A 25,413-nucleotide genomic window follows, 5' to 3' on the forward strand; every position below is an offset into this window, starting at 1 on the left:
CTCGCTAAAGAGCTAGTTAAATCTGTTTCATGAAATAGGCTTAGATAAGGCCTTTCAGAATCATGGAATGAGTTGATTATTGTAAAACAAATCTACAGGAAGGCAGATTTATTTGGTATCATTTTACGCCAAAGATTATGTGTCCTCTCTGACAACACCAAATGACATAATGGATAACTTGACCATCACTGTGTGGATTCAAGTCCAAAGCTTTGGAGTCGACTCCCAATTCCATAAATTCCTAAAATCTAAGAATAGATTTTTTTAAATTGATGTATTTTTTGGGATCGATTTCCAGCCCCAGTTTGGATATGTATGTGATAGTTATTTATTTATTTATTTACGTACGTACGTACATATTTATTTATTTTGTGTGTGTAGGTGAGCCTGTCTGGCATGCTAGCTATACTGCCTCAAAAGAACAGTTTTACTGCCAAAACACTGGCTTTTAAATTAATTTTTATCTATTTTCTTCACCTAAATGTTGTAAGAGGACAACCTTGTGGAAGAGCTTTTCTCAGACATCCTCATATAAATAATTAAAGACACCCTAATACTGCTAACATTATGTGAACTGTCAGTGGAGTCATGGCTGGTTTGCTGACTCAGCCTTTACAAATGGAGAGGACAAAAGCTGGCAAAGACTGAATTGCAATTCAATTACTACAATCTCATCTTCCATCATGTTAAATCCTTTTGTTCTGATATTTGTGCATCACTTGCCTTCAGTTTTTCAGTGTGTCTCCTGACTGTATGTTTGGAGAAGGTTCAGGTATTTCTCACCCTGTTGAAGAGAGGAGGGAGCCTGGGAAAGGCTGGTGAAGGTGCAGTGGTGCAGCAGAGCTGCATGGTTTTCTCTGCTCAGGGGTTCCAGTGCTGCAGGTTGGCAGGGAGAATGCTGTGAGCAGTGCTGCCACGCATGAAGGAACTCGCACACGGAGCTAACTGCGTTCGCACAGAGCCCGAGACCGTGAGCCCTTGTGCAGGGGGAGAGGGCTTCTCTGTGGACCTTGCACACCTGCCACTATCCACAGCAGGAAGGGCCAGAGGCCATGGCAGGCTCCAGGGTGAAGGTGAGTAATAGATGCACGACTTTGAAATTAAAGATGTTAAATCAAGGTTTTTCAACTAAGACTTTGTGCTTTGTGTTGGAGCGGGGAACACATGAACTTGTGCAGTGTAGATGGACCTGCTGGATAAGACTAAAGGTGGGAAATACGGTCATACTTTATTTGAGGTTTATGGTTCAGGGGCTGGGTGTTCAGAAAGCATTTTAACACAAAGATCATACTTGAATGATAGAACTCTCTCTACCAGTTGATGTGATCTTAACAATAAGATGTTTTTGAGAAACTGGGCCAAGATTACTTTGCATTAGTTCCACTTTGGCATCTGGAATCTGTTTTTACGGACTGAAGACAAAAAGCAAATACTGCGAATTTGTATTTATTTACTGTTCATTTAAATCAGTTTGATGTGAAATGTTCTGTTCCTGAGAAACTTACTGAGTCAGAATTGTTCACAATGGTGGTGATAGGAACCAGATGTCTGAAGCCTTAAATGGCTTTACCGTTTGCCATTGTCAACATTGCATATAAAAACCCAGAGGACACTCATTGGACATGTTGGATAGTAAAAAAATTGCTTTATTTGTGTTGTTGACATTCCCCTTTAATTACCAGCTTTAGTAGGTACACTAGACCAGGGAAATCAAATCGGCCAATTATGTTGGACTCTCGGTTCCTCACTCCTGATTTAAATTAATTACAAGATGGATGGTTGCAGTAAAAGGATTCACGAATAAGCTGTCAAGAAGTCTAAAGACCCAAACAAAAGACAGGACATTCTCAAGAAACATCATCCAAATAGTCATCAGGAGTCAAAATTGACTTGAAGGAGTGATAACCTCACCAAGCTCTGTTGAAAGATCAGGCTCAACAGCTATTGTTTGTGTTTGCTTTGTGTTTTATAGGTTCATTTTTCCAGTAATGGATGAAATGGAGTACATGGCCGTTTTTATTCGTGATTTTTTTATACTCTATATTTCTTTCTCTTGATTGTAGTTGTTACATTGAGAAGTATTACAGGTTCTTTTGATCCTTCTAATGACCCATTTCACTTCACTAAGGGTGATGAAGACCAGCTGATAGGTCAGAGAGACAGTAGTGAGAGGTCTGAGTGTATCCTACCCTGCACCTCTCAGTCCCAGAGGGCCTGTGGGTTGGTGAGAAGAGAACCCCTCACTGGGCCTCATGTACAAGTCCCACCCCCTCTCTCTTAAAGGGAAATACCGCAGATTTTTTTTTTTATGATTTCTTCATAATTTAGTGGTTGAGATGTAAACAGTCATTCTGAATCATTTCATGTGAAACATCAATTGTAGAAAACTGACTCAAACCTTTCTTTACAATGGTGGTGACAAGGAACCAGGGATCACAATGTCTACAACACAAATATAGCAATTTTATTTACTGCAACAAATCAACAGTGACCCTGCAACCGCCTTATGTTATTTATATGTATATATAATGTTTACAATGGCAGAATAGTGGTTGAATCTGATAAAATATGTTTTCTTTGGGCATCCCCTGCCATGTATGGATTTTACGAAAGTCAAAATTGTGTCTCAAAGCTGATAAATACAAAACAATGTCTCAGGCATCAGGAAGCATATCTGCAAACGTTTCATGTAATAATTTTGTGACCTAGCTTTTACCAGCATTAAACCCTGCTGACATCTGGTCCACTGATGTAAACCATTCTGAAACTCTGTGAATTTCTCCAGAATGGTGCAACTCACATCAAATCACTCTGAATGACTTTGTTTACAGTCGTCTTCATGCAAAAATGCTGAAAGATTGGTGGAATTCCCCTGTAATTCACATGTAATTCTGCTAAACTGACAGGGCACAGAAGTCATTAATTCCAAAGAGACTTCATCCAGTACTATAAGTGTAACCTTTCAGCTTCCAACCTTGTTTATTTTATACTGAACATATGGTTGGCAGATGATCCTCTAGGCCTGCAGTGTTGCAGCACTGTGGCTCTGATCTATCTTGTCAAAAACCACCATCCAATGTAAATCAGTCAGTGGTCAGAAAATGCAACAATGCTTGAGTTCATCACGACTACAGATTTATATGAGGTCTCATTCACTGGGAATAGATACAGCAGACTTTTGCTCCATAGGAAAAAAGCAGAGTGCGTGTGAGAGGCTACAGTAAGAGTAAAAAACTGGATCCACAGTCCAGTCTGGAATGTAGAGGCAGGCTGAGAACTGCTTTGGTTCTTGAGGTTAAGACTGTAAGTCTCTGGCACATGGGCTGCAACCTAAATGGGATCAGACACAAATGCACAATGGTTTTCATTATGCTTGTTTCTTGAAGCTGAATTCAACTGACTTTTTAAACATTCCACATAATTACATAGTTAATATGTAAACAAAATCATTTGATGTGAAATGAAACTTCTAGATTTAAATCATAAGTAAAACTTACATAGCCGTTTTATTTACTATGCAAAACAGTTTGTGAACCTACATGTATGGTCTGAGTGTTTTATATCTAATCTTGATAATGGAAAAATACTGGTGAAAATCTGTAGAAAACGATTTTGGCTTGCATGCATCCCTTTGGATTTGAAAAACTGTTTTAGGCCAGAAGCTTATCTCAAAGCTATTGTAAATCAGTGGCTCAGACATCAGTCAACATATCCATCCCCATTACGTGTAGTAACTTTCCGTGAGGGAGCTTTTAGAGGTGTTAAAACCATCAGACGTCTTATATTAGTTATATTAGAAAGTTTGATGTCTGTGGAATTCCCTTTTAAAGGAATGAGTCAGGCTAATGTGCTAATGTGACTAAAATGAATAAAAGCCTCAGGCCACCAATATTACCTTACATTCAATTTTAGTCACATCAGCATGCTTAGTCAAGCTATTTCTTTAATGTTTTAGATATATTAAGCTAGTTAGAATCTGTACTCCACATTACATGTAATGGTTGTAAGTAATAACTGATATAATGTAGTGGGTAACACCAGTGCCCTCCATTAAGCAGACTGGTGTTCAGTTCCCTGTCTGTGCAAGAACACCATGCAATACCAGAGTTCTTGGGCAAAACTCCTAATGCTACATTCACTTTCATCTGTCACATGATTAAACTGTCAATCACTCTGAATAAGAGCATTTGCCAAATGTCATAAATGTATCTGAATGGATAAACTCAACAACAGATAGAGCTTCAGTGCTCATTGTTATAGGATTGCTGGTTTCCTTAAAGAATGAAAACAGTACATTTTTGATGGAAGGATTTCCAATCTGGCTTTCAAGAATACATTGATGTAGTATGTAAACAAGTTTCAAAACAGATCATTTCCTCTCCAGTTCATGCCCTCTACACCAACCTGCAAAAGCAGCCTGTTTCGGATTGAGTGTTTTTGTTATGTCACAAAAGCCACCATACTTAGATGTATCTACCTATTTAGCCTACAGCAGTTTAGCCCCGCCCACTCACACTGAAGTTATTAAGAATGTTTCAGCACCGGAATAATTTTTGAATTGGCCACAATACACAGTCAATCAAAACAGAGCTTATTTACATATATCAGTTTTAAAGACACAATGACAAAAATACAGGCTGTTTAATTCTAAAAGATAAAGAGAGGTTGGTAAATGATCATGTAGAAATGAATTATAAGCATTTTTTGGGGTCGTAAAACACAAGATTTGGACCTTGACCTCAAAACATAAGAAGTGATCTTGACCTCAAAGAAAAAATTGCATATCTCTTATCAGGGCAGCGTAAATTTTGTGTGTGTGTGAATGTGTGTGAGTGTGTGTGTGAATGAGTGTGAGTGTGATGTGTGTGTATGTGTGTGTGTGTGTGTGTGTGTGTGTGTGTGTGTGTGTGTGTGTGTGTATGAGTGTGAGGATGACCTTTTTGAGGATTGATTCAATTACACTGAAGCACTGAAGAGGGAGCCATTCAGTCATATTCATCTCTGCAGCAGCCCTTCTAGAGGAAATGGAATAGCTGCATTTAGATACTTACATTTCTCTCCACCTGTAATTTCTCTAGATATCTGTGCTCAAGTTATATGATTATAAACGCTAAAGTGAACAAATTTGTGTACTATGGACATATAAGCTATTATTAAGTGAAAAGGTTATGTCAGCTGCATCAAAGGACAGAAAAGCTTTTTACAAGCTGTAGACTGATGTCACCTTTTGTTGTATGTGAGCATACAACACTGTCACTGAAGTGAAATGTTCCATTATAGTGTAATTTTATGGTTAATCACAGTGTAACCTTCACATAGTCGGTGGGAGGGGGATACTTAAGTAATCATTATACTTTATTACTAAAAGGGGAATGTATTTAATACTGATTTTATAACATTGTTGAATAAATTAAGGGTTGAGATGTAAACAATATAATTCAGAGTGGTTTGATATGAAATAGTAGACAAACATACCGACTGAGATTTCTTTAAACTGGTGCCGATAAAACTAGGGGTTGTAGTGTGAACATCACAGATATTCCCATTTTATTTACTATCCAAAACCACCAGTGAAACTCACTGAACCAGTGAGTTTTTATATGTAATGTTAATGGTACCATAGTGCAAACTTCAAACCATAAATCATCGCTGTCCAAAGAAAACCATGCGTCTACATTTTTGTTAACGCTTGATCTCAAAACTTTCAGATAGTTCCTGTCAGCACTACTGTGAACGAATCTGAAACTGTAACTTTCCCTGGAACGTTTCACAGCAAACTGCTTTGAATGACCTTGTTTACATCTGAAAAATCTGTGGAATTTCCCTAAAGTATTATTTGAGAAGGTCTGAAATCTCACTTGAGTAGTACTGAAACTGAATATTTGTTACAGTTACATCTCGTATTTCAAACATACTTTTTAGTCCTTTCATTTTCATTTAGACCTTGAAAGTACTCAAAACACTGGGATTTTTTTCTGTTTTTAAAAATGTTCTCTTTCCACACATTTTTAAAATTCATATCATTGTAAAATTGCACTTTGAAAAGAAAAATTCTTAATTACATCTGTTAAAACATTTACTGTTTACTAAAGGTAGTTTTTTCTGTCTTTCACTTAAGTATTTTTTGCCTCCATACTTCCACTTTTAACTGAGTAAGATTTTGACGCAGTACTCATGCCTTCACTTAAGTACAGTTTCACTGCACTTTTTCCCACCATGACAATCCACGTCATCTCTGTTGCACTAGATACTGTACTAAATATTCAATGCTGTGCTAAGAACTAGGATAGAGCAATAATATGGACAATCCATCAGTTCTCAAGAGGCTTGAAACAATGTGTTACCTGCATTTCACCTGCAAAACATTTAACAACCCCACCTGATAAACACACTGTCCACTCTATTAGACACACCTAGCTCATTGGTCCACCTTGTAGATGTAAAGTCAGAGACGATAGCTCATTTGCTGCTGCACAGTTTGTGTTGGTCATCCTCTAGTCCTTCATCAGTGGTCACAGGACGCTGCCCACAGGATGTTGTTGTCTGGATATTTTTGGTTGGTGGACTATTCTCAGTCCAGCAGTGACACTGAGGTGTTTAAAAACTCCGGCAGCACTGCTGTGTCTTATCCACTCATACCAGCACAACACACACTAACACACCACCACCACGTCAGTGTCACTGCAGTGCTGAGAATGATCAACCACCAAAATACTACCTGCTCTGTGGTGGTCCTGTGGGGGTCCTGACCATTAAAGAACAGGGGTGTAACAAAGAATGCAGAGAAACAGATGGACTACAGTCTGTAATTGTAAAACTACTAAGTGCTCCTATATGGTAAGTGGACCTGATAAAATGCACAATGAGTGTAGATACAAGGATACATGTTATGGCTGATCAGTGAAGACTCTTTAACCAAAATATCATCATTCTAACGCCTTAAATCTCACTATATGAAGTTATGTTAGGGTTACAATCCATGAAAAAATGTTTAAGGACTCTTACTAGTTGTAACAGTAGTAGTTAGTAGTTAAAGGCAGCATTTGTAAGGCTACTTGACACCTACTTAACCATTTCATTACAACCAACATAAAGCATTTATAAAGACTCATTCCAACAAGCATCAGCTGTCTTAAAAGCTGCATTAGTTTTTGTCATTTCACCCCAGGAAGAGTTATGACAAAGGATCCTTGTTGGAATAAGCCTTTATAAGTGTCTATATAGGTTTATGTAGGTGTCCTTCAGCAAAGTGTTACTCAATCTTGCCAAAAGGGTCATGGCATTTTCCTTGTCAAACCATGACAAGTTGATGGAATAAATTACTTTATATAGTGCTTTCATTTTATGTCCCATACAAAGACTGATTAGAGCTCAGTTCCCCGGTAAAAGCACTGGAAGCATTTTTTAGATGGAAAAGGGACATTGACAGTGTCAGAGTAGAAGCTGCTGTGTTATTTTGATGGTGTTTGTGTGCTGTCCTGTTGCTGCCAGGTGTGGGCTGTGTCTCTAAGCTCTGTGCTGCTGCTGTGTGTGTTACATTCTGAGGCCCAGGAGGACTACTCTGGCCAGCACTCAGGTCAGACTCCACAGAAACTAACTAGCTCGTATTTTTAACAGTGCAAAATAATTATTAAGTGTTGTACACTATCCTTATTCATCCTCATTCATCCTCATCCAGTAAATTTAAATAGTATAACAATCTCCTTATTTGATTACTCAGGTGATGAACATACATATGAAGGCTCCTTAGTAGAGGGACATGATGAACAGTCTGGATACCCAAGGCCAGGTATGATCACTCCACTTGATCTTTGATCTGGAAACCTTGAAAATATTGGCTTGAATGATGTCACTTTAATATAGATCAGTGTTCATAAGGCTACATGACACCTACATAAGCCCTTCATGACAACTGACATAAACCTACATACACATTTATAAAGGCTTACTGTAATAGGCGTCATCTGTTATAAAGGATGCTTTTGTCAACTCTGATGTCAAGTTGACGTAGCGCCTATGTCAGGTTCCTAATGCTGCCTTCAAAATTGAACCCGCTTTACATAAGTGGTTTAATCAAATATGGTAATGTAGCTATCAGAGTTATCAATTAGCAATTGCACAGTGCTAACTAGTGCTTCCTTCATTATGAACAACATAAGCAGCAAGGCCTTTTCAGGCTTCCAGCCCATATCCATCATTAGCCTTCACTTCTCATTACCATGTAGCTTTCATTATCTGCTGTTTTAAAAGTTGCATAATTTTGTGTGAAGCTCTAATGTAAATCTAAAATTGTTATGCTCCATATGGCACTATGCAGTTATCACCAGTACTATCAGACTGACTCATATACGAATTCTAATACGGCAAGTTCAAGTATTTTGGGGGTCTTCAGCTTATCCCTGTTGTGGTAATAGGTAGACCCCTTTTAGGAAAGTACCATAAAGAAACATTCCCAACTGAAACTTCTAACCTCCAACCCAGAAGTGGGAACATTTGTATGACACATTATGTTTTCATCACAATCTATAAATATTAAATTCTTTTCAATGCTGCATGAAACAGGAAGTCTTTGGATAATGGATATTACAGGTCATTATGCTGGTAATACTGCATCACTTGTGTATATACAGTCCTGGGCACAAGCTGTAGGCAGCCAAAAAAATTTTTTTAAACTTTTTACTTTGGCAGTAAGTTGATTTTTGCAAGTACGAACACTATGCAACATTATGATAAATACAATTAACCATAAGTATAGTGAAATGTAAACAAGAGTCATTTGTTTCAAAAGATTTCTTTATTATAAGAATACATTTAGTTCCTGACTTCTTAGTGCACTCCAGCCACTACATGGAATCAGATTAAATTTAATGAAGTGTTGTTTAGCCAAACTAGTCATTGGGTGGTCATTGTAAATGCTGGGGTTCCTTGGGCAGATTTTTGTCAGACACACTTATAGACACAAAGCCCAAAGTTTTGTTTACTTGTATTTATTCTAATGTTGTTAATGATGTACATGAGATCTCCCTGACAACTGACATAGACCTACATACACATTTATAAACACTAATTCCAAAAGGCGTCATTTTCTATAAAGGTCGCATTTGATGTCAAGTCGGCATAATATCTGTGTCGGGTGACTGATTTTTTACACTTTCTTGTAATTCAGTCTATGTCATAATGACATTATGCTGATAATAGGACTTAGCTTGTTAAGTCAGACTGGTTGAACAAAAGTGAGCATTTTCTGTGGCCTTTAGGTAAAGTAAGTTCCATCAGCATTATGTCACTGTAATATACACTGAGCTTCATTTCGCCCCCAAAAAATGACACAACCCAATGTCAGAAATAGATCTACACTGTATGTCCAAAAGTTTGACACCTGCTCATCAAGCATTTCTTCTGAAATCAAGGGAATTAATAATGTTTGTCCCCCTTTGCTGCAGCAACAGCCTCTACTCGTTTGAGAAGAATTTACAGTAGTTTTTGGAATACTACTGTGGGGATTTGATTGCATTTAGCTACAAGAGTATTCGTGAGGTCAGGTACTGATGTTGGATGATCGGTTCTGGACCACAAGCTCCACTCCAATTCATTCCAAAGGTATCAGATGGAGCTTATGCAGCTGCTCCAGAGCATCCCATTACAATAGCAGTGCTTTTCTGTGGAGAATACACAAGATGTGTGTGCCTCTGTCAGCAACAGGTAGCTGACTTCATTAATTAGAAGGGATGTCTGGATACCTTACATACAGTGTATATCACTTTGATCAGAGTTGACAAAATCAGCCCTTAGGACAGATGATGCCTATTGAAATAGGCTTTTTTAAATGTTTATGTAGGTTCATGTCAGTTGTCATGATGAGCTTTTGTAGGTGTCATGTAGCCATATGAACACTATAGTCCTATAGGCCCTATAGTGAACTATTACCCTTTTTTTAACAAATAAATGCTTAGTGCACACAGATGGTTTTGCATCTCATTTTCTCTGACTTTTCAGTACAGTATTGAACATAATATATTACTATTAAATTATAGATGTCTTCTGCTTTTCTGTTTTAAAATGTGTTTCATGTGTTTGAATTAAACATATACAACAAGGCTAGTTTTGTGTGAATGTAAAATGACCTTTGGAAACTCCCCATATCTCCAAATTAGCAGTACCTGCTCATTACACCGGCGGTGGAGCCTCGATTCTTGACACATATTACCACCCACATGTCTGCACGTGCTCTGCTTTCCTCCGAATGATGACTGTTTTCATTTGAATTTGTTCTGCACTAATCAATACCTGATAATGTCTTTTTGGAAGCAAAATGAGTCAACCAGTGTATCACAGTTTTTCTATACATTTCAAGTGGACTACTCTCCAGAGCCCACTCACACCTATGAGGATGAGCAGACCGCATCTGCATATGACCCTTATGGCCCCGCTCCCACAGTGGTCACCATGATCACAGAGGAGTCCTACCCATACACTACCACCTCAGAGACATACGACTATGCCAAAGAAGTAACCACCCTGACCACTGAGTTCCCTTATGGAGGCGAAGCTTCTCTGGGAGAGGAGGAGGGACCCACTGAGTGTGACTGTGAGCCAGGCGAGCCTGGGTTTGCTGGCTTTGCTGGTCCTAAGGTTGGTCACCTACATGATATCAGCCATATCCCTGAAAATGTAAAAGCCCTGCTTTTGTAAGATTCAGATTTAGCCAAGGATATTTTCACAATGAAGGACTTTATTGTTATCTTGTGAGGCAGTTTAAAGAGCAAAATTTGGTTCCAGATTTGGTTCCAGTGCCCCCAGCCATCACATGGATTGGTTAAATTCCACTCCCAGCACACCTGATTTAAAATAATGATGTATTTATAAGCTAAAGTAGGTGTTTTCTGATTACTACAAATAATACTGGGCTGCTATGAGGAGAGGTTTCAAAATAGTTAAATGAACACATTCATATACATAAAATCATCACTTACTGTATTAATGTTATTTGTATTTAGTCTAATATTAGTGTTTTTTCTGAGCAAATAAATGCTTACTGACCAGGCAAACTGAATTTTAAATTGAAATCTTTGAATTTTAGGTTTGTGTTTTATTTTTTCCAATATGTTAATCTGTGCAAATAAACAGAAAGTTTGGAAGTAGAAAATTTCCCTAAAATGCTGTATTTAAATTAGCTCCTTGTAGAGGAAGTTAACTTATTTTCATTTTGAAAATCAACAAAACATGTCTTTTGACCAGATGTGTAACTTTTGCATACGACTGTATATATATTTATGTGTGCTTCCTGAGAACTGAACATATGCACTTGGCGTTGCAGGTATCATAAACTACTAGTTGAGATGTAGCTAATAATGTTCACAGTACACAGCAAGCAGCATTCTATTTAAAGGGCCCATATCTGACATTTTTTCAGACATTCTTGAAGTCCACAGATGCCATTCATAAGATTTTATGCACAAAAAAAACAGTTTTTGATACGTATGTTTTTTGTATATAACCACTTTTTTGTACATGACCACCTTCCAACCTCTCTTTATCCTTCAGAATTAAACAGTTGTTTTCTTACTGTGCCTTTAAGAGTGTTATGAGTCAGTGGTCTCTGTTCTGATTAGTTGAACTGTATTGTGCCTCATTCAAAAGGTAGTCTAGACTGAAAAGTGCCTTAGAACTCATCGTGAACGGGTTGGACTAAACTGCTATAGGCTTTATAAGTGGATAGATGTAAATGTGCTGTTTTTAGTGACATCACAAAAACAGTGAATTTAAAATGGGCTTAGTTTTCTTGGGGAGTGAATACTGCATTATCTTCTTTAAACAAAAAAAAAAGAAAGAAAGGAAAACAAAAAAACAATTTTCCATGATATGGGCCCTTTAAAATGTGCATACAGTTTGGCATGATTAAAAAAAGACACTACTTAGAAGAAGAAGCTTGTGTCTGTTTAGCAAATCTAGCAAATTTATGTCTACAGTTGCAAATATCTCTTTGTAAATAGGGATCCAGAGGACTGCAGGGAAAACAAGGATTTCCAGGGCACCAAGGAAGGGAGGTAAGAAGTTAGATTTTGAAAAGTCAATGAACTTTCTGCTCTGTAATTTGTCCCAGATTTCTTTGAAGCTTCCGTAACTTATTAACGTGATGTTTTCAGGGTTACAAAGGAACCAAAGGTGTTCGAGGAAGGGGAGGAGACACAGGCTCTGTGGTGAACTGCACAGAATTAATCATAACTATATTAAAAAAATATATCACTTATTCATGATTGGAGCATTTACAGTCCTCTGAACCTCTTACCTTCCCTCTCTTTAGGGTGACCCAGGGCTTGATGGAGAGGATGGTGGATCTGGCTTCTCTGGTGCAATGGTGAGTGGAAGAAGGCTTCAGCACCTGAGCTGTCTATCCTGGAGTGTCTCTGATAGGTATTCTAATTCACTTTATATGTAGGGCTTGCCGGGGCTACCTGGGGACCCAGGTGAGAGAGGAGAGCTTGGATTAAAGGTAATGACTCCACCTTAAATTCCAATCATAAGCACATAACTCTTTTAGTTAAAAGGGTAAATAGTAAATAGTCTAGAAATATCAGTATACATTACTGTGTGAAGGTCAGAGACCACCCTTCATTTATTTCATTCCTGTCCAAACGGCCATTAGTTACGCACTTTTCAGGAGATATTTCTGAGGAGATTAGATATAAAATAATCTACCTGCATAAGAAAATGAGACTCATTACATTGTGCAAGACCTGGTGGACCACCAAAACTGTCACCATCAGATAAACAGTACTTAAAGCTTTCATCTTTGAGAAAGAGGAGAAAATCAAGCTCCACTCTAACTTCAAATCTAAAAAGTCCATTGGTGTTTCTATCCATCCTTCCACTGTGAGAAGACAACACTATGAGTCTGAAAGGATGTGTAGCTGTCAAGAAGCCATTATAGAGAAAAGAAAATAAACAAAAAAAGAAGAAAATTTGCAAATAAACCAATAAAGCAGCTGGTGTTCTCAGAACAATGGACTGACCACCCCAGATTCCAGACCTGAACATCAGTGAATGTGTTTGGGATTATTTGGATTGTGAGAAGCGGAAAATGCAACCAACTTCTAAGACTGAACTTTAGAGGTGTGAAAAATATCCCTGCAGATTTCTTTTCTTGTCTGCTGAAAAGAATTGAAGCTGTAATAAATGCAAAGATTGGACACACTAAATACTAAAATGTTATTATATATTCAGTTGAAGAGGTTTCTGTGTAATTTTCAGTTAAATGTTTGTTTTCTGCTTTTGTTTCTGACACAGAAAAATAAAAAATGTGTATTTAACGGCTGTTTGTTTGGAAATTAATAAATGAAGCGTGTACAGAAAGTAAATGTGTACATTTATGTATCCGTCATATGGTGGCTTTGGTAGGTGGCTGATTACTTGCTATGTGACGAACACATTTCAAGACTGAGTGTGTGTGTTCTGTAGGGTGAAGTTGGTATGATGGGCCCTCGTGGAGGACTTGGACTTCCAGGACAGACGGTGAGTAAACTCATTAACAATGAAATAACCCTTAAAGAATCCCATAGGGGATTATTACTGTGCTGTGGGCTGCCACTAGTATAGCACATAAGTCTTCATATGACTTTAGAGGACGAAATTGCAACATCGTACGTGGCTGAACTCGGATTAACCAATAAACTTATCATGTAGTTATGATGATGCACTGCCTCTTAATATAACTATCTTAAAGGGGAAATTCTGCTGATTTTCTTCTTCAGAAAACCAGAAATTCTTCATGATTTCTGCGTAATTCAATCCTTGAAGTGTAAACAGAGTCATTCAGAGTGGTTTGTTGTGAACGGGTTCATTTGCAGGGGTTGTAATGTCTACCATGCTTAGATAACTATTTTATTAGCTATCCAAAACAGCAATGAATTCACACTTTCAAGTTTTATATGTAATGCTGATAATGGTGAAACAGTGATAAATCTAAAAATATTATGTTTTCTGTAGGGACTATTTTGCCTTACAGCACTCTGTACATTCCTGACCAATTTTAAAGGGTTAATAAACACTCTTTTCTGTGTATTCATTATGAAATGTTAGAAAGAGCAGATGGTGAATCTTGTCTCGAGTTCACTAATTTTTCTTACTTCAATTACAGGGCTCAGTTGGTCCAATTGGCCCCCCAGGAACTGCAGGACGTAAAGGTATTAAGGTAAACCAGTCCCACATAAGTATTGTGCAAAGTTTTGTTTTTCAGAATGAAAACACTATACTATACCAGTGGTACACAGGATTAATGAACTGTCTCTAACTCTCTTTAGGGATCCACTGGAAAACCTGGGAAACAAGGGCCTGAGGGACGACAGGGAGCAAAGGTAGCTAAAAACACTGTTATTATTTGATTTAAATATTGACCAAAGTTTCACAGAAGTTTGAGTACTGCTGTATCCATTATTTTGAGATTTGCCACAAATCATGTTGATTTATCTCAAGGAAAACAGCATCTGTTTCATTTGTTCACAGGGTCAGACTGGAGCACCTGGCTTCTCTGGAGACATCGGGGAACCAGGCTACATTGTGAGATAATCACTGTTTTTATCATCTCACTCACCAGTGAAAAATAGGCCTATGACTTACATCTGATATGAAATGTTAATCATTGTGTATTGTTTGCAGGGTTATCCTGGAATACCTGGAGACAGAGGAGTACCTGGGCCAAAGGTGAAATATCCTAATACTGTTATTGAAAGTTAATATCAGTATTATTAGTTTTAGTGGAATTAGCCATGGTCTAAAGTGAGCTACACTTCCAGTCTCTACCAATACTGATATGATAGTATTGATTTATTTATTACCCAAACATATAAACTGAGTGTTTGTATCATCTTTGTAATTGCATATCATTGTTGTTATGCCAAAACCTATTTTTGTCAGTTACTTTTTTGTATAATTTGAAAACTCCAGTTACCCTTTGCATTGTTAAAATTTCATGATGAGCAGATAACGTGGTCCAAAATGACTTGAAAAAAACATCTTGCTACTTTAACTTTGATTGTAAATTTAGATTCTTTTTTACTGTAAAATTACCATTTTGGAGACATAAGGTTTTGTTCTGACAGCACCAATATCTTATTCAGCAAACAACTGTTCCAGGTATTCACTTAAAGCAGTAATATCTACTATTCAAATGTCAAAAGAAAAGATCATTCAAAAAAGAATTTAATAAGTCTGTGCTGAGTCAGAATTTAGGAGTTGAAAAGAAATATTTCAATTCAAATAACTTTCCCTCTCTTTGTTTATTCCTGTTCAGGGTGAGAAAGGTCTTAGTGGCTTGCCAGGAAGTGATGGTGAGCCTGGAGAAGATGTAAGTTACAGCTTACCGCTGCTAGGAATTTTTTCATTCAGTTCTGAGAAGTACAAACATATCCTTTTCCCCTCCTCAGGGGCCTCTAGGAGTTCCAGGAGTTGTCGGGCTACCTGGGCCATTTGGACCAAAGGTAAGATTATTATAAATGAAGGCTTTTATTCTACAAATACATGTTATTTAATAATTTTCTTCTTTCATGATATACACTGATTTATACATAGACGAATGTGCTATAGTATGATTAATACCACCTTTATTAGAGAGACAAAACAATATTTTCCATTTTACGTCAGCTCTTAATCTTTTCAAAAATATTATTGTATCCAAAATTGTAGCAAATGGATATACAGCGTTTTGGAATAAAACTCTTCAAATGAACTAATGAACCGACTGCTTACCTTTCCTGAGAAATGTGTTACAACATGTTGTTATTGTGGTGGATTCTGGTGGATTCAGAATAATCACTTTCTGGGAAGTTTCATTACTTCACTCTTCTTCCCTAAGGGCTTGAAAGGGGATCGTGGGGAGAGCGGACGTCCTGGGAGAGTAGGCACCAGGGTAGGGTCATTCATCACATACTATTAACAGACCAAACAGGATGCCAGGTGAATTTACAAGAGTTTACAAATATTTGTTCAACATCTGTTGTTGAATCATTTGTTTACATTTTACAGAGACAATGTAATTTCAGTGACAGCTAGAAACTCCCTGGCTTACCATGTGTCAAGTTGTTCATTCGTGCCTTTCATGTTGGTGTATTTACGTGAGTCAGAAGTGTGATAGCACCGTTGGTACTTTCCCTTACAAGCAAAAAACAAAAAAAAGGGAATTTACAGCATGTGAGCGAAAGTGAAACTACTAGCAGCGTCTATTTTTATAGGTCACCAGAACTTCCTTTTCAAAGTATGAGTGTATGTGAGTGTATGTGGGTGTATGTGGGTGTATGTGAGAGTATGTGGGTGTATGTGAGAGTATGTGGGTGTATGTGTGTGGGGAGGTAATTGGGAGTGCATGGGGAATATGGGCTGGCAAGTTGGTGGGGGGGCATGAGGAGGTGATTATAGTTTAGTTACGTTACCAATTCTTTTTTCTAAACTATCTGGCCAGTCCACACAACATCAACTAACATCTCCTTTAAAATCCCTTTCCAATAAATAAATTAATTTCAATCAAGTTCAATAAATACATTTTAGACTAGTTAAAAACAGAAGAAGACTGTAGAGTCACAAGTGAAATTGTAAAACATATTAATATTAGGATCAGTATTGGCACATATTTGCTTAAGGGACCCATATCACAGAAAACTGAATTTCCCCTTGCCTTTTTGAAATAAAGGAGTGATGATGTAGTATGTAAACATTGCTAAAGTTTCAAAACGCACTGTTTACTTAGCCCATACATTCTAAATATGGACACTAAGCTACAAAAACAGACCATTTTGAAATCACTGTTTTTGTGATGTCACAAAAACCAATACATCTACATACAGCAGTTTAGTCTTGCCCAATTACACTGAAGTTACAAGGAGTTTTTCAGCTTGGACTTCATTTGAATGGAATACAATTCAGTCCACCAATCAGAACAGAACTCATTTACACATATCACTCTTAAAGGCACAGTAACAAAAATAGACTGTGCATTTTTAAAGGATAAAGAGAGGTTGGAAAATGGTAATGTAAAAATGAATTATGAGCCATTTTTGGTAAATAAAACCACACAAAAGGACCTCAAGGGAAAAATAAATACAAACAAAGCAGAATATAGGCCCTTTAAAAACAAAAATATCAGCACTGGACAGAGGATTGGATTTGATTGATATTACAAACTGATATTTGGTTGTTCTCTAGAACAGGAAACATTTAGGTGATGCTGGGCTACTGTGCTAAAATATCATTTTATTTTACAAAGATAACATTAGCAGCACTGGCATTTGTAGATATGTACATGAAAAATACCAGATATCAGAACCGATCCACAATTTCCATACAGGTGCATCCCTAATTAATACTGATTAGAACTTTATTTTGCAGTGTGTAAGCAGCATTACTTGCATAACCTATTGTAGGCCCTCATTACAGCATTAAAACAAAGGTGCCACACATGGCTCTTTGTCTGAATTTTTGAGATGAGTGTGTGAGTTTGAAGAACTTTTTAAACATTTAAAGAATGTATAATGTAAATACTGCTTACCAATTTAAGGGCTGTTCCTAGATCTGTTACATTAGCTGCGTTCCAAAAGCCATGCTGTAGCCGACAAAGGTAGAGACTGTACAAGGACGGCACTTCATTTGTATTACATAATGCAAAATGTAATGGTCTACAAGGCTGCTTTGTCACATCTTTGGGTGGCGTGGGTGCATAAAATTTAATGGTAAAAATAGTGTTGATGATAAGCTGGCAAGCAAAATGTTCATGTAAATGATGTAATATGTGGCCAGCAAATCAATTGTTTGTAACTAAATGTTGTCCTTCAGCTAAAAACTGTTTAAAGTTACCGAAAGCAGGTGCATTTCACTACCTGCATTCAAATTACACCATTTTAAACAGATGCACAATTAATCAAATAGCGTACTGTATGTGTTACTATACATTTTACTCAGACTATTAGAGCTAGGCCTTCAATTCAGGATATGAAAGTCAAAACTCTGTCAAAAACATGAGGGAAAAAAACCCACTTCTACAATAATGCTAACTTCTGCCAGGGTCTCTAATGGATACTAGTAGTTTATTAGCGCTAAGCTAATGGCGATTCGCATGAAGACTTTCTGGCAGGTCTAGATTAAACACAGATATATGAAGTTGTTTTACTTTAAGCTTGTGACAGGCGTATGTTTTACCTTGTAGCAGTTTCCGTAAGAATCAGTGGAGAGTGGTTCCGTTTTTACAGCCCTGTGGTTAGCTTGCCACTCACATTCACAGTCGGTGACGTATCCAGAAGGCCTAGAGTGACCTTTTTACGGCATTAGATTCACCCATTAGAAATCAAAACGTGATGGTTTGATTCCTCTGTCACTTCATTATTATGCTTATGGTTAATCTTGTTACACCTGCTCTTTAGCTCTTGAAATTGTACCAATAAGAGAGCTTGCCTATCTATATTAGCTATATTTACCTAGATACCAAACAGGAAAAAGATTCATCACTGCCAAATTTCCCACTTGGTGTTTCAAGAATTTAACTCTTTTATTTCCATCCAAAACTTAACAATGAGTAACAAAGAGTTACTTAACAAAGAGTTACTTAACAAAGAGTAGTTCCAGAATATTTACAGAGTTTATATACAAGCATGATTCTATTAAATAAATCTGAACTGAAAAAATACAGATATGCATTTTTTGTTCACAGAAACAATTAGCCTTCTCTAAAAGGCCTAGAAGGCCTGAGGGTTACTCTATGATTTTATTGGATTTTTTAAGAACATGAAGTAGCTGGTTTCATCTGCTGCCGTTTCTCGCATGCGCAAAGGATTATGGATTATAACAGCAGACCAACAGGGATTCTCTGATAGTGTTCACAAAAACTGTTACTATGTAAGCTGCATCCAGAAATGCAGCCCACTTGGACCATAGCCTAGCTTTTGGAATACAGCCATTACCTGAAGGTTCTTCCATCTCATTTACAAAAACGGTTCTCTAAAGACACATTCATTGAAAGGCGCTTTAGGGAACCAGAGGTGGTTCTTCTATGGCATCTTGCAAATAAGCATCTTTATTTTTAAGAGTGTGCCTTTTGTATTTTTTTTGTTAAACAAGCTCTACATTGTGCATACTTTTGGCTGTGATTTATTTCAGGGCCCACTAGGGGAGAGAGGAGATGCTGGAATTCCAGGAAAGCCAGGCCCAAAAGGCCTGCAAGGCCAGCCTGTAAGAATAACACCTGTCACTTTCTAAAGAACTAACCAGCACATCCAATTAAAGTAGCCTGCTATAGTATTTTACTTCAATTCACTGACCCCTGAAAAACCAGTATTATGTATTAGACTTCACTGACCCCTGAAAAACCAGTATTATGTATGACATTTTTTCCTTAACAACTGTATTGATTTTGTTGCTTTTTAACATAAGCTAACTCTGAGAGCATCTATTTTGTAGGGTGCCAAAGGGGAAACTGGACCAGATGGCATTAAGGTAACATTTGAGTCAAATTTGCTTCAATTCAGACACTTTTTTCGAATATAAATGTACCAAGTCATAGTTGGTAAGTGTCCTGCCTTCTCAGTTAATATTAGTCACACTACTCAAAATGTGATCAACGTTTGAAACGTCAATATCAGATGACATTAAATGACATTAGTCTTGACATTTCTCATGTTCCCTATTTTCATGGGGTTTTTTCTTCCATTTAGGGAGAAACAGGAAGAAAAGGTACTAAAGGGGCTAAAGGAGAAAAGGTAAAAAGTTGCTAACTGTGTTTGTTTCTCTGAGATTTGCATCATCGTTTCTCTTCCTGTTTCCATTACACATGCGGGAGTTTTTTTTTTTTAAAACCATTACTTCTTTCCACAGGGAAGTTCAGGCTCTCGCGGTGACAAAGGCCAGGTCTGTCATTTAAGCATGTAAAGTTTTTTTTTATGTAAATCTTAAACAGTCAGTTATTGGTATGATACATCAGCAAAGGTTACTGGGCAGAATCCAGTTCCTTAACCACTTTTTCTGTAAGGTCATTTATAAAAAAGTTCCTATGAGCTTCAACTAACAGAAGAAATGTGTATACACTGAAAGCTGCAGAGAAGCCTAAATACCAAATACATAATTTGCCTGTCACTGTGTTGCGTGTATGTGCAGCAAGGAGAGAAAGGCTATCTTGGGCCTGTTGGGCCTGTTGGTCGTGTGGGACCCCCTGGTATTCCAGGCCCCAGAGGTGACCTTGGTCCTGTTGGAGACCAGGGAGTGAAAGGACTGAGTGGACCAAAGGGAGAGCCAGGTCAACCTGTGCGTATCACAAAACTTACACACATTCCATATCTGCTGTAAGCTGAGTTTTAGGGATATTCATAATGTGAGGTCAAAGCTCCAAACTTATTATTTCTCCAAAAAAATTATTTTTTTAGGTTTCAGTATTATGCAATAATTATTAGGGCTGGGGCCACTTTTCATCAATAATAAGACTATCGATTTATCAGTAATTAATGATAACAGTCATGAAATCGCTAAGTAGAATTTATCGTGTGTGTGTTTTTTTTCCCATTCTACATGCATGAGCGTTCTGTGCTCTCATCTGTCATCCAAATCTCTGGTCATGGTTTTACTTAATTTACGCGGTCAGTTGCTCTGTGGGCCATGGAGTAAATGAGTGTCTCACAATTTTTGTGCTTAACTATAGATTGTTGTTTAGAGGTTGTGAAGTCTTTTCACACAAAGTTGATTTTTATGGATTTAACGCCCTGGAATCATCACATTAAGTCCTGAGAATGTGGGAAAAGACACAAAAGAAGAAGAATAGGATTCATCAAATAATGATCAAATAATAATTTTCTTTTAGATGAAGCATCAATAGCACATTGGCGCAAATGGAAACTGTTCTAGATATTCTGAATATGTAAAGGTAAACTATTTAAATAATGAAAAAAATATGTATTTAATGTTAACTTTGTCTTGATTTATCAACTTATCAACTGCTCATTGTCCCATTGTACTAATTTTATCATAACAATCAATTACCAATAAGCAATTATTAACAATTATAAAGGATTTACAACCGTTTACATTTGTATATTTACCTAAAACCCTGATATTGTCCCAATGTTTGATGTAACCAGTTCTCTTTGTTGTGGTTCTCCCCATATCATAATAGAGGTTGACTTGGGAGGTTAAGCATAAGCAGTGCATGTTCTTCCTTCATAAGACATAAAGCCCATTCTCCATTAATGCAAAATGCAAAATGACACACTCACTGTTACCTTAATATGACTCAGGAGCTCATTTCGAGTTTGACTTCTGTGAACACAAGAAGATTTTTGATTACATTCTTAATAAAAAAAAATATGACTAATACTCTATTTTTTAATTTTCTATTTTTCCAGGATAGTTAGGGTGGGGGTTATACTGCAGAGGGTCATCTTTAATTTGAAGGCGTATGTGTCCATGTAGGATTTCAGCTCTGTATACAAACAGTTTGCAGTTTACGTTGTTCAGAAGCAAAAATGCATTGGTATTAGATTGGCATTAACATACTTGGTAGAGCACAGTAGTGGTTTTACTATTTGCTCATCCACTACTGTGCTCTACCATGTATGTTAATGCCAATCTAATACCAGTCTCGCTTCTGAACAATGTAACAAACTGTTTGTATACAGAGATCATACACGGACACCATGTACACCATCACAAGCCAAATTCAATTTTATGGAATATTCTAGCATTTTTCCAACCTAATCCAATCTGCTCCATCAGTGGCATTTGATTGATTACAAGGGACAATAATTTTAATAATGTCCTTGTGCTTAGTCAGAACAGGAAACCTACTGACTCAAATTACTCATATAATGGAAGCCAACAGAAACACATAATCAGCTGACAAAGATGTTCATCTAAACTAAGGTGATAGCTGACCAATTTGGCACCCCATCCATTCACTACCTTACATACCAGCCAAGTGATGTCATTTTATACTTTGCAGGGTCCTGGGCTGACCGATGAGCAGGTTCTGCAGCTGTGCCGAGGTGTGGTAACTGCACAGATCTCACAGTATGCTGCCTCTATTCGGGCTAAGTGTGCACAGGGCTGTCCTGTCAACAACCGCACCCTAATTGGACCTCCAGGGATGCAAGGACCCCCTGGATCTCCAGGCAAACCTGTGAGTCACAGAACGCCTCTCAGTTGATACTTAAGAAGAGTACAAAGTATTTGTCAGTTTTAGAAGTCACATACTATAAACTAAAATATGTATCTCATTTTTGCATTTGGCCTCAAAGTGTGGCCCGAGGGCCAAAGCTGGCCCATGAAAAAGTTTGATGTCCCATTGTAAAGTTACCCTAATCCCACCACTTTATTGAATGAGCGAACAACCATAATTTTGTACTATACAGTTGTATGAAAAAGTTTGGGCACGCTGGTCTAACTATGTATTTTTGTTGATTTTCTAAGAACCTCCCGCACAGTTTAATGCACAATTACTGTTTAGTTGCTAAATTTAACATATTTAGGAAAAAATGCAAGTGCAAAGGTTTATATTGTATTTTTTTATTTTTGCTATATGTTAAACTTAGCAAATACATTTAAATAGTGCACTAAAATTAGCACTAAATCCTTAATTCCCTTTTAAATTGAAGTATTTTAGTAACAAAGTATGGTTTAATACTATACAATACATAATACATTTGAAGACTCCCTTTCAAATCTGTGTACTTTCTTTAGTTTTATATTTTTTGCCGTTTTCACTCACCCCAAGCATTGCACTTTGGAACCCAAGACAAACAGTTAGGGCACCCCTGGCCTAGAGGTAAAGGAAAACACTGCATTGATGTCAGTATTTACAGAATTCTATTTTCTTTCCTCCTGTTTCCTGACATGATTTGCTCAGGGTAAAGCTGGCAAAGCTGGGGCTAAAGGAGCTAGAGGACCTCAGGGCGTGAGAGGTGTACAGGGACAGAAAGGAGCAGAGGGAGACAGAGGTACAGCATTTCCTTCTCTGTCCCAAAGAATGATACATCAGTCTGACCACCACAAATCCTAAAAATGTTTTTTTTTTGTCATCCAAAGGCGCAAAAGGTCAGAAAGGGCAGCAGGGCAACCCTGGCCAAGGACTTCCTGGACCTGATGGTCACCAAGGCCTCAGAGGTAAGATGTCTGCGGTATTTAAGCAAAGTGCAGCTTTATTTAGGAAAGATGCTGAACATCCAGCTGTCAGCAACAAACTTTGTTTTTCCCATACAGGCTTACCTGGCCATCCAGCAGAGCCTAGAAATGGACTTGAGGGACCTCCAGGTCCTCGTGGGTTCCCAGGTCCTGTGGGTCAGCCGGGTATGGCTGGAGATGCAGGTGTACCAGGAGTTTGTGAGGCGCGGGACTGTAGCATTCATGCGCCTGTTGTACGAAAGGAGCAGGGCCTGGTAAAGGGCCCTCTCAGTCCCAAAATCTGACCACAGAGAGGATGAGACTGTTACAGTGGTCTGCTCAGTGAGAATCATTCGTAACAACACAGAGCTCAAGTGTACTCTTCAGGAAGGCATCACAGAATGAGAAGAAATACCTGAACCAAATCTTCCTGAGAACTTTATCAGCAATCTCAGTCGCATTTTCTAAGCATTCTCCAAAGAAAACACAAAGACACATGACTGAAAATAACTACAGCTAAAATAATAAACCTTTTTAAGTGTCCAAACATAAAAAAGTAAAAATGTCTTGTGCCTCATCAGGTGATGGGGAGATGTCTAACTTTTTCAGTATCAGTGATGCTGTGGGGTCACTGCAAATAAAGGAGACATGTAAATAATATTGTAAAGCATCTTATGTACATGTACTATGTTCCTAAATATCATTGTTCAAGATAAACATGACTTTTTCAAAACTGAGCCCTGACTTATTTGGTAACCATGCATGTGAATGTGGGCGATAAGATAAGTAACCAAACCACAGGAGAAAAATGAGGTAAGATTTCTTCTTCAGCTTTATTGTCTGATTATATGATTGTACATCTTTACAAATAGAGATCATTATAAAAGTACAATTAAATAATTGAGTCATTCTGAACTGGAACATCTGCCTAATGATTATTGTAAAAGTATTTATAAAAATTAAAATAAAATAAAAAATATGAAATATATTTAGAATTCAACACATTCATCTATTACAAAGAAATGTATGTACAACAAAATATCATATATAAACTATGCAAAAAAGTATATATATATATATATATATATATATATATATATAAAATACATAAAACGATTAAAACCTACCATAAAAATATTTTCAATATTTAAGAAAATTCACATTTACAAACATACGATAGACAGTCTCATCTTTGATACTAGCTGACTATAAATACAATTTTTTATACACACACACACATATAGCATACCTGTGTGCTTGTTCATTCAGCTTGATCATCCACAAGTATTTATATATTTCATTTATTAATTTTATTTATATTAAATCTTTTATTTTATATTTATACTTCATATTATACTACACCTTTATATATTATATTACATATATTATATGAAGCTTCCACAGCTTCAAATGTATTATTTATTTTTTCTATAAAATCAAAAATGTCCACTCTATTACACACACCTAGCTCGTTGGTCTACCATGTAGATGTAAAGTCAGAGACGATAGCTCATCTGTTGCTGAACAGTTTGTGTTGGTCATCCTTTAGTCCTTCATCAGTGGTCACGGGACGCTGCCCACAGGACACTGTTGGTTGCATATTTTTGGTTGGTGAACTATTCTCAGTCCAGCAGTGACACTGAGGTGTTTAAAAACTCCAGCTGCACTGCTGTGTCTGATCCACTCGTACCAGCACAACACACACTAACACGCCACCACGTCAGTGTTACTACAGTGCTGAGAATGATCCACCACCCAAATAGTACCTGTTCTGTGGTGGTCATCTGGGGGTCCTGACCATTGAAGAAGAGCATAAAAAGGGGGTAATAAAGTGTGAAGACAGACAGATGTAATTGACTACAATCTGTAATTGTAGAACTACAAAATGCACCTATATGGTAAGTAGAGCTCATAAAATGGACAATGAGTGTATATATACATACTTATATATATATATATATATATATATATATATATATATATATATATATATATATATATATATAAAGGTATATACATTTATATAAAGATATAAAAGTATTGTTTTATACATATTAACAGTGAATGTAGGCTAGCATTGTATAATTAATGCTGAATCACGTCTGTGTTCCTGGAGCCATCATGGTGAGATCTGTAGCAGTGGAACAACAGTCCCACCAAAACCACTGCCAGCAGGCCACCAAGGACAGCAAGACTTGCATAGAAACCTGATGATTACACAACATCAGATATGTCAGCCCTCTATGTGTAAATATATGAAACTCAACCCTTTAAAAATTCAATATTTTCTCA

At 37.2% G+C, this 25,413-nt stretch overlaps 1 protein-coding gene across 1 annotated transcript; it reads left to right on the forward strand.

Moving 5' to 3' along the window:
- Window positions 1–890: 890 nt before the first annotated feature.
- On the forward strand, window positions 891–23,858 carry zgc:113232 (uncharacterized protein LOC541546 homolog). Its single transcript, XM_036579596.1, has 25 exons — window positions 891–1,073; window positions 7,492–7,576; window positions 7,721–7,789; window positions 10,355–10,632; window positions 11,994–12,047; window positions 12,147–12,200; window positions 12,305–12,358; window positions 12,440–12,493; window positions 13,459–13,512; window positions 14,138–14,191; window positions 14,301–14,354; window positions 14,503–14,556; window positions 14,656–14,700; window positions 15,290–15,343; window positions 15,423–15,476; window positions 15,851–15,904; window positions 19,138–19,209; window positions 19,438–19,473; window positions 19,692–19,736; window positions 19,852–19,884; window positions 20,131–20,277; window positions 21,965–22,141; window positions 22,868–22,958; window positions 23,047–23,124; window positions 23,221–23,858. Exons 1-25 carry the CDS (start codon window positions 1,053–1,055, stop codon window positions 23,424–23,426), a joined length of 1,977 nt encoding a protein of 658 aa, XP_036435489.1. The 5' UTR covers window positions 891–1,052; the 3' UTR covers window positions 23,427–23,858.
- Window positions 23,859–25,413: the final 1,555 nt, after the last annotated feature.

The sequence above is a fragment of the Colossoma macropomum genome, unplaced genomic scaffold (genome assembly GCF_904425465.1).
Source record: "Colossoma macropomum unplaced genomic scaffold, Colossoma_macropomum, whole genome shotgun sequence".
Lineage (NCBI taxonomy): Eukaryota > Metazoa > Chordata > Actinopteri > Characiformes > Serrasalmidae > Colossoma > Colossoma macropomum.